This window comes from Macrobrachium nipponense, chromosome 22, assembly GCF_015104395.2.
Source record: "Macrobrachium nipponense isolate FS-2020 chromosome 22, ASM1510439v2, whole genome shotgun sequence".
Taxonomy (NCBI): domain Eukaryota; kingdom Metazoa; phylum Arthropoda; class Malacostraca; order Decapoda; family Palaemonidae; genus Macrobrachium; species Macrobrachium nipponense.
The window spans coordinates 2888984-2899927 of NC_087213.1; the positions used below are offsets into that span (position 1 = coordinate 2888984).

At 35.2% G+C, this 10944-nt stretch overlaps 1 protein-coding gene across 5 annotated transcripts in view; it reads right to left on the minus strand.

Moving 5' to 3' along the window:
• LOC135198445 (TBC1 domain family member 5-like) overlaps positions 1-10944 on the minus strand; it is a 212291-nt gene that overhangs the window by 14849 nt on the left and 186498 nt on the right. For 4 of the 5 annotated variants that reach the window (XM_064225997.1, XM_064225994.1, XM_064225995.1 and 1 more), the window contains 7 exons: positions 7951-8001; positions 7511-7628; positions 7236-7363; positions 6911-7056; positions 5312-5418; positions 4178-4439; positions 763-969 (listed from right to left, as the gene is read on the minus strand). In XM_064225997.1, the coding sequence (XP_064082067.1) occupies positions 763-969; positions 4178-4439; positions 5312-5418; positions 6911-7056; positions 7236-7363; positions 7511-7628; positions 7951-8001 (1019 nt within the window). The remainder of the gene's footprint in view (positions 1-762; positions 970-4177; positions 4440-5311; positions 5419-6910; positions 7057-7235; positions 7364-7510; positions 7629-7950; positions 8002-10944) is intronic. The other variant, XM_064225996.1, reaches the window with a different exon arrangement.

The following is a 10944-nucleotide window of genomic DNA, read 5'->3' on the forward strand; positions in this document are numbered from 1 at the left end:
AATTATGTTATATAAAATGTTTTAGATGATGGTTTAAGGTATATTCTGTGTAGGATGATAGTTTAAGGTATACATCTGGTTGTCTGAACTATTAAAATAAGCAGTTATAAACATTTTCGGAGGGGGACTTTGGTATTTGAACTATTTAAATAGCCAGTTATAAGCATCTTTTGAGGGGGATGTCAAGTATTTGTGGGTGATTGTGGTCCCTGTCCCCCGTGAATACCGGAGGTTGACTGTACAGCAATATACTCAATTTGTGATCTGAAACTCAAAATATCCAATTATACATAGTATAAAAGAAAAAATATCAGAGACAAATAGCAAAGCATTGATTGTTCCTACCAAATGCAAAATCAAGTACAAAATTTTTAAAGATAACAATAAAATGCCAGTAGTCTGGTAGTATACTAATATAAAAAAAAAATCTCACTGAAACTGCATGAAAAAAAAAAGTTGAGCAAATGAAATTTGACTTTTGTTTTGTAACTTTTCTTATGCATACTTATTCTCTAACTAATTACCAAAATCTACAATTTCACAATTCTCACAAATATAGCTTTAATAGTAATTGCTAATCTTGGTTCTCTACAAGCAGGAATATGTACTGATAAAACATGGAATGACAATCTTGAAAGCCAATTTCAATAATTGAAGTATCAATGACTTAAATTTTGTTTCACATAACCTTACAATTATATTTACCATATTTACCGAGTGACTCCATGAAACCTGGAATAGAGCCCTAATATTCTATCTAACCTGTGTTGGGTGAAGGGGATGGAGGAGACTGCAAGGACTGGTGACGCGTTACAGAGAGCTCTCTGGGTCTACCCAGTTTTCCTCCCAGTCGCACCAGACCAGACACAACCTTACTGGCACGAGTTGTTCCCTGGTTATTTTCCAAATTGTCACTGGTTCCAATCTTATTACAGCTGACATTCGAGCTATTGCTGAAGATCACAGCAGCTGGAGTGCCAAACAACAAGAATATAAACAAATGGGTGTTAGCGCTAAAAGAAATGCAAACAACTTTTGAAAAGTATTAGGAGTCTCTTTTGGAGAAGCATGTAAGCACACAACGTTGGCAGAATTATAAAATGCACTCTTGTGACACAAGCTAATTCATGAAATAGACATCTTACCAATAAAGATTATGACCTTATATTCAGATGAAGTAGAATTTCCCTGGTAGCATGTGCAGTACAAACTTCCACTCAAGACTTCAAATCTTGTTCAAAGCAAATACCCTTTACAAGAGATCTATGGCACAAATAATATAGCAAACTAGCCAAGCTTCCATTACCAGAAATCACACTAACTTCCAAACCTCCTGAACTTTAGGAGACAAGCATTACTATACTTCAAAAATTAGATTTACATTGTATATACATTTATTTTACAGTACAGTACATTAAAAATGTCCTCTTAAGAAATAACCTTACGGGTAGTTCCCGGTTTTCGGCAGGGTGCTGCAAGTGAAACCCACCATTAACAAAATCCCGGTGATTTATGGTGCTTATGGCACAAACTTTCAGTTAATGGCACCTTAACTCTATTATCGGAACCTTATGGCGTCGATAACCGAAACTCGGCCGTTACGGCGCCATAAATCGCCAATTTTATGGCAATAGACGAGCCCCATAAAACCGGTTCACCATATACAGAGTCTACCGATAACTGGGGACTGCCTCTATTCTAATCCCAATGAAGAAATTTTGTGGATTGATCTGAAAACCCATTACTACTATACTTATTTACATTGCAAAATAGACTTCATCTAGTCCAGTACTATAACTATATTGATCTATATCAAGTACGTACAATACACTCTCTAACTTTATGTCATTTTAAAACTTTGACAAAGACTTTCAAAAAGATAGGCTTAAATTTAGATAATTTAGTATTTGGGAAACAAAATTCGTGTTCATTTTCTATTTGTCCCAGGATTATCCATATTCCTAGTGACAAAAGATTTTTCCCAGAATGTGGTCACCTGACAACTGTCATTCTTGTGCCAGCATGTTATATCAATCTATATTTTTATTGAAGTAACTTACCAAGTAATTACTTAACTATAGTTTCCACTTGTGCAGTACCCCTACAGTTAACAAATTTTGGAAAAGTTTCAATAGCAGAGTGTAGGTGACAAGCCCTGCCCACTGAACGGGTGTGAAGTAATGACATTGCCAGCATTGTCATTCTGTTTCTTCCGCGCTTAGGTGCAACATCGTCAAGCTGCTGCAGCCTGGTTCAACAGTTTTTATAGTACTCGCTGGAATTCGGTGAAGTATTGTCGCTTTCATGTAGGCTTCAAGCTGCTCGTTTGCTTTTGTCAGCTTTTGGATTAGTTTTCCAATGAGTTACGTCCGACTCGAGTGCTTCTAGTATTTGCTATTGTAGCAAAGGCTGTTAGTCTAGGTTAACTAATTTTTACTATGATGCACATAGGTACTATGTACAGCAACTGTAAAGGGTAGGTATGTTCTCAGGAGAATACTTGTGACAAGTGCAAGGATTGGGATTAGAAAAAGTGGAAAGTTCTTGAATTTCACCTTAGCAAGCTTGAAAGGAATTGGGAATAACAGGCGACCTCTAGGGCCATGAGTAGGGCTTCTTTTAGCTTATGCCCAAATCAGATCTTAGTCTCGCTATTCTTCTTCTCCCGCTCACGCTCTTCTTCCTATTCCCACCCCTCCTTCAATCATTCCACATACTCCCGTACTTAGCCCCATACCTCTGACCCCAATGCCACTGCCAACCTTGAATCCAGGTTTAATAAGCTAAAACTGGTAGTGTATTCAGTGTCTAAGATAGGGCATCCTTAAAAGTCCTAATGGACAAAGTGTTTTGTGATAAAGTGACCAGTGAAGTGCAAGTGGAGGAGTGGAGGAGGTGGCTTCTCGTTCCGCTGGCTCTCCTAGACGAAGGTCACTGTTCCGTTCCCCTAACCCTGGGAGATGACATACCAGAGGTCCAAGGAAGGCTGGTCAGATATCAATTTTTATATTGAGAATGCTTCAGAGAATGCTATTCTTGCTCTTTCCATATACAGTAGTATTAACCAAGCATACCTGGTATTTAACAGTTTTCAAGGAGGCAACTCAAACTCATATCATGCATCCCCATCCGTTTAGTTAAAAATTTAAATTCCTCAAAACTGCTTTTAATAAAAAATGTATCGACACACTTAGGTGAATGGATTACTGTTTGTACTGCTAAGTGTGGGTGCTTTAAGGTGCTCAAATTGACTGCCTTTCAGTGGTGGTGACCCTACAACCAACAATTAAAAGGCCCTGGACTTTGCTAAAGCCTTCTATAATCTTGGTTTGCTTGAGAAAAACCCAACTTTATTTGCTTGTGCAACCTTTAATTGACTATAATTATTTTTTAGCTCTACTAATTATTATATTCTATTTTATTACTTGTAACTATAAAGTATACTAATCCTCTCAGCTCATTCATTTTAAAAAAACAGCATGCTATTCTTCAGAATCCTAGAACTTAACTTCAAAGTCCCTTTGCTCTTTGTGGTTTGTCAGTTTGGTAACTTACTTTGATGCTCTAGTTTAATGGTTTTAGATTTTATTTATAGCTTTGTGACAAATAATAAAATCATACTTGAATCTTTTTTTTAACTTAATCTATCTCCTTTTGTAATGATTTCAGATCAAGAAAGAAGTAAGATACACTGTACGTACTATATGTGCGCTTAGTCATTAAAGCTTTTAATTACATTATTTCAAATGAAAAATTTTCATAAGACCAAGATTCTATCATGACAGCCACTCAATACCACATGGTTTGGCTCTTATCATTAAAGAAGAAAATTTATTTTGGAATCTGACTGCAATGTAACAAGTAACGTTTTATGGCATATGATAGACGGTCAATTATTTGCCAAGGCCTTGGATGATACCCAGGAGATAACTGTCTATTTCCTTTTTAACACAAAGAAATCTGGAGAACATGCATTATGCAAAGTACAGCCTTTACCAAGGCACCAAAATCTAAATTTATAAAGTGCTGTCCATCCATCAACTACAATAATTGTACTACAGTTACTCAACAACTACCTGAACCCTTAAAATTCACCCACTAATTCACTTTTCAATTACTAAATACAGCATATGCTAACCAGCAAGATACTGACAACTACTACAGCTTCAATGCTTACCATTTAGAGGATCAGTAAATGCATTGGGGGAAGATAATCTTCTGCCCGAGGATGCTTCCTCAACACTAGGAGCCTGATCGCCTGAGGTGGATCTCTTTTTACCTATGTGTTGGGGCTGTGTTCTCGGGACACTGGATGACCTCGTTTGACTAGTTGCAGATGTTGCCACTATCTGAGGGCCCCGATGTACATCTGGTCTCCCTCCAACAGTAGGAATGTGCCTGGAGGCAGAACCAGAGTAACCTGCTGGCTTTGGATATTGCTGCAAATAAAATAATCTTGGGTAACTCACATTAGCTAACTAAACTTCAGCAATGTTCTCATAAACTCTTGATGTTATCACCACCATAATTACTATCTCTAAGGTAATTTGAATGAACACATTGATCTTGGCTAATACAAAATTAAAAAGGTACCTTAAATATATATTAAAAAGGCTATATATTGCAGAATTCTATATCTAATAAAAACCATTGCGTTCTCAATCCTTTAAGCTTCTGATGACAAATATAGTCCTCATGCATATTTCAAACTCTCAGTTATAAAAAAAAAATCCTGAATATGGCACGATTGTTGTTGCCATGGAGACTGATATACTATACTTCATTATGATCTATGGCAAATCCTTAAAAAAGTGACAAACTGTTATTCTGTTTGTACAACTATATATTTTATATTTTTTTTAAATTAAATTTTTGGTTTATACGTGGCTCAAAAAGTAATTAATTTGGTATGAATGGAAAGGCAAATTATACTTTTGCACTGTGTAAACAAGAAATTGGATAGCTCTTCCTTGATTTCTTTTAAATTTTTTCGATGAAAGTAACAAAATTCAGATGGAAATTCATACAGAAAATACATTGGATGCATGAGCAGTGTGGAGAAAAACTTTTAACTTTAATTAACAATGATGAGCACTAGAGTATGTCTTCATGAAAATCATTAAGAAAAACTCACCAAATCTGAAAAATGAAAAGTAATGAAGCACGTGCCAAAACAAAAGAAAGCAAGAATTCCTCTGGGTGGGCATACTGATTGAAAGAATGACTCAAATCCATTAAATTTAAAAAAAAAAAATTTTAATACTATTGCTTTAATCTCCCTTAGTTTTATGATAAAAAATAAAAATCTTACTTTTGGATTACGTAGGTGTAAGGCCAGCATTATTATGTACTGCACATCTGCAGACGCTGGATACCGCATCAGGAAATTTAAGCAGGTAGTGTAATCTCCACCAAGTACTGGAAATTGCAATAAAGCAGTATCAATGACTGACTCTCACAATGAAGATCTTTTTAAACTAAGACAGGCATTTCAATTTTATATTTCAGATTATCTATATCAAAGGGGTGACTACTAGCCAAGAAGAATATTTTGCAGCATAAATGTAGGGCATTTACTGCAAAGGAGCAATGAATATAAAACAGGCATTATCAATATATGAACACCATTGTGAATATAATTGAGCAAATGTGCAAGTGCATAGTCTGGTTTTGCAGCACTGTAGAGAGGATACCAAAATCTCAGTTCAAAAGGTTGGAAAAGCAAGTGTCGGAACATTTTTGTAGTCACCACTGGCTCCCATGGAGACAGAGCAGGATTTTGTAACTCATCAGTTTTTGGAGATGGCTGATGTGTGAGCTCAGCTCATTCATGCATCCACAACCAAGGGCACAGAAGTCGCATGTTTGTACATGGGTGGAAGTAGGTACATTTCTGATCTGGTTTTGGTCATATCTCATGGGTGGGACTATTAGCTGTACGTACAAGAGTGCGTGCACGTCTGTTACACTGTGATATGGAAGCTGAGGGATAATTGGACACTACTTGGAGGTCGTACTCAGCATGAACTAGTCTTTTTTTCTTAGTGTGCGTGTTTGCTGCTGAAATAGGTAAGCATACTCACATTTATGACCGAGTGTATCTTTGTTTTTTTACATTTAAAACATTTGTTTCAGAGGTGTTATCTTTCTTGTATAACATTTGTTCCAGGAGAATTGATTATTATTATTTTGATTTTATTTACAATTTATTTATGTGGGATTCTTTCTTTCTCAGATGGATCTGGTAATCAACCTAACAGAGTGGTGCTAGTTTTAGGGAGGGGACTAATGACTTTTGTGTATTTTCATTGGGAGAATTTATATCAATTGTAAATCTTTGACTATTGGAGAGAAAGAGATGTGGACATGTTTTTTGTCCAATCCCCAGTTTTTTTTGGTTTCCTATTTGAGTTATCATTTTCTAGGATACTACGACATCTCTGTCAAAGAGTGGTGCCGCACTCGAGCAAGCGTTACCAAGATACCTCGAAGAGGTAAGTTTTTACCTATTGCGACCTCCCTGACGTCGTAACAAATATAAAATGCTAAAAGATTTACTAGTACTTCATTTAACCAAGATGGCTAATCCTTCAAAACGGCCTTAAGGTATATATGCACTGCCATGAAATAATTCGTCCAAAGTTTGATGAAATGGTATAAGCCATTTTTTCCCCAAGTAGGCTTGAAAGATTTTGGTATTCAGAGCTTCTAATTAGCTCATCTTTTGAGGACATTTAATTCAAAATGTGACAATAATTCAGACAGCTGAAGATTTGGTAAGTTATGGAGTATCACAAGCTGAATTGCTTTGGCTAAAAAAAAAACTTTACACCAGTTTGTCAAAAGAGGGACGAATTAATACAAGAGTATTGACTACAACCATAAAATTGGAATTATACCATCTACTCACAAGGTTCACGGATGAAAGACAACATAGCCACTGTGAGAAAATCTACAAGAGGGAATGCTGCCTGACAGTCAGCAAAAATAGCATCCCATACATTCAACAAGTCATGTAAAGGAAACTCCCTCCCAAATAATAAGCGTACCCATCGGCTGTAAAATAAAGGTGGGAACATTCATTATTTTCTCTAAGAAAATTAGAACAACAGGATAATATTTTCGTAAGACACTGGCACAATTTCAAGCAAAATTAAGTTAAAAATTTCAGTAAAAACTTGTCAAAGTTCAACTGTACAAAATGCAGTGCTTAAGACAAGAATAAAATCACTCACATTCCATATATTTGTGGAGGAATCTCCAAACGTGCAAGATGGTTATACAATGCTACGTCGTGGCGTTGCAGCAAGTTGTCATGGATACTTGTTAATTTTTGAACTAATAAATTGGTTGGTCCTATATCCTATAATGAGAAAACATCCATCGTTAATAGCATACAAAAAACGGAAAAGAATCTATTACAGTAATAGCCCTTGTAAATAACTGTATTTTAGGTTCTAATTGCAAAATTTCATAAGTTTAGAAGTTTAACAGAATGGAAGTGTCAAACCTGTGGTCGTGCAAATGGCTGAGCATTTATAATGTTTGAGCGAGGATCTGGTTGCTGCAGATGTTCACTAACTATGTACCACGGCTCCAGACCTTTCATGACCCCCTCAAACAAACAGCTGCAATAAAACAGATAACATGTTATAAATCAACATAAGACTAGAGAGCACTGGACTGTGATGGAAAAGTTATGAACAGAAAGCTTTTCAAGATATATTGTATGCGATTTCCTTTCAATTATTTCATTTTTATTAGTGAAATATGTAACAAATGTTAAATAGCAATGCAAGACTATAGAGCAATTGCACTATACGTAGTGGAAAAGTTATATGAGCTGGAACCTTTTCAACAAATACAGTATATATTTTCCTTTTGTTTAATATTTTCTTTTCCATTAGTGAAATTATAAAGTACCAACAACAAAACAGTAATTTTACTCACTAGGCATCATGCTCTAAGTATGCTTCATCCATCAGTTCCTGAAGTGTAGTTCTGCAACAGAAATCATAAAATTCAGCAACAACTTGACAATTTTGATTTTGATTAGCAAGATTTCTAACTCAAAAGACTGTGTGAATAATGTTTCCTGCATATGGAGGCCAGCCCTGTGAGAGCTAAATCAATTAGATCAAAGATCTGGTTAAACTATTTAATAACAATAACTTTCATAAGATAACTTTTATAATTCTATTTGGACAAGACAAAAAAAATTTAACTTTAATATGTAATCATGGAAAATACATGGTTAAAATCTAAGCATATACATTTAATAAAAGACTTACCACATATTTTACGAGCAATCTGGACTAGAGTGATTTGAACGATTCAATTCATAATAAAAATGCTAAAAATAAGCCGTTCAGTATGTTCAGATATACCTAATTTTTAAACAATCAGTGATCCACTAAAATGATGCTACTACCCCTTTGTACAAATCCAGTTTTACAATGAATGGTCTATGATATCTGAAGCAGCAATAAGGGAGTTCAAGCTGTGATTCTTGTTGGAACCATGCCAGACCCACAAAATTTTGTACCAGAATACTTTGCCACATGCTTATCAATTGGCACAGACGCATATCACCAATATCTACTCAATTTTTTCCTTTGAAAGGAAACTTTGATGTCAAAAAGTTTATGTCATTCCTTCACAAAAGTACTGTGTAAAAATTAACATCTAGCAAACACCAAAAACAAAAGGTTTCAAATGAATGCATATGGTACTTTAATAAGGAAAGATGTGCTAGAAAATTTCAATATCCAAATATGTACAGGGTTTGTTAAGGACAACCAGGTGTTAATGTATCAGCTCATACAAATACTGTAAAACATACTGAAGTCATCCTCGGATGAAAATACTCAAAAATCACCTTTCATACTCAAAAATCTAGTGTGCATTACATGGAGGTACTGTACTTACAACTGGTACCCCGTCATACTGCAGTACGGTAGGCAGGGAAGATGGAAAGGTATACTCAGGACAAAGAACTAACACAGGACACTACATATTATGCACAAATTGAAAATAACTCTTAAACTCAATACTCTATCATGGCAACTGTAACCCGTAACTCAATACTGTATTTTAAATTCTTCAGTGCCAAACTTTAATCTTTCTTTCCCTTCCCAGTACTGGGGAAATCAACTTTCAAATCTTAAATGTATAATACCTAATGCAGATTAATTTAGCTCTTATGTACTACTACCATAAATTAGGCCATTTTACTTTTCTTTCATCAAAAGCTATGCAGCAGAGCCCCGGACCTCAATGATAATCCATTCCAAAAGAGGCGTCGAAATTCAATTTACTGAGATCTGAATAAATATTTTCCATAAGAAATAACCGACAATGGATTAATCCGTTCCTGACCACCCATTACTACCCTAAATTTGCCTTATTATACAAAACAGTACACATAAATTACAATTAAATAAGTTCAGAGTTAAATAAATATCATATTAGATATATATTTGTTTTTAAATTAGTATACTGTATATGAATAAAAACTGGCCTACATCCGATGCAGCTGTATTACCAATCGTTAACCAGGTGCCATAGGCTAGCTACTACTATGCAGAATGCAGAGTAACAGGTAGGCACAAAACTTGTTTCTAACATGATAAAACATTGAAAAACAAGCCTAACTATTACAGTATACCCAGTAAATTAATGAAATATTAACATTAAGCCGAATTATGTATCGTAACTTACGAAATTTTGCCTACAAAACGTTGCCAGCTTGTGGCATGAGCAGATGTAAACAAACCTCTGTATGTGCATATGTATACATCCTGTATGTACAAAATCACTTCAAAATAGCTTTCTGTAAATGTTAGATACTAAAACTTTCTTCATATAATATCCTTGTGAAATAGGGATGTCTCCCCTACGGGGGGCAAATTACATACTAACCTCTTCTTTACCAGGAAGCCTAACCAAGTGTAAAGATTGCATTCGTTACCGAACCGCACACGTACTAAACACTGCTTTTACTTGCGAAGAAATTCACAATCTCGTGAAGAATAATCTGTGCCATATAAATTCATAATTATACAATACAGTAGAATATTACTATACTCTACTGTGTTTACGTTAACACCGTTGATGTCGAAAGCCTTTGCATACTTTTTATCCTTCACTAATAATGTGGATTTTTATGATACATCGCTCTCACTACCAAACCTCAGAACAGTGTTCAAAAGTCTTTGTATATTTTTCATACTTTACTACTAACTGTCGATTTTTATGATATACATTTTCCTCACTATCAAACCTAACACAAACACTGCCCTTAGTACGAAACCCATACATGTGTGTGCATAGTTTTTAGACTAGGACTGTCTAAAAAGAAATAGAGGATGGATACTTGCTTACACCAAGGAAATCCTGTAAAAGCGAAAACTGTGCGCATACCAAAACAATAGCAGCGTAGCACACCCCCACCAATGTTACCAGATGCAGTAGCATCATTTGATGCTTTTAGCATATTTGAAATAAATTTCGTCATGTAGCGTAATATTTGTCATAACGACCCATTTAGCATAATTTTGTGAAGTTTGGCATAAATATATGTAGAATCATTACAAATAACAAATAAACCCGACTTATTTTGATAAAAAAAAAATGTACATGATATTTAACAAATTAGGTTTCTCAATGTGTCACATAAGAAAAATAAAGTCACAAATGTCTGTTTCATGACATAAGTGCAAAACAAAACACCAAAAATAATCTTGGAGAACGAAAAACAGGACTTGGATAGAGAATGGCGTGCACTAATTAAGTACAAGTGACGATAATGACAGTTTTCTTCATGTAAACATCGACACAGAGTCATTCTGGGTTAAAGTTTATCTAATTAAAAAAATATCCTATTCTTTCAAAGTTAGTTCGAGCCTTGCTAACCATCACCTTATGCACGGTGAGCACCAATTT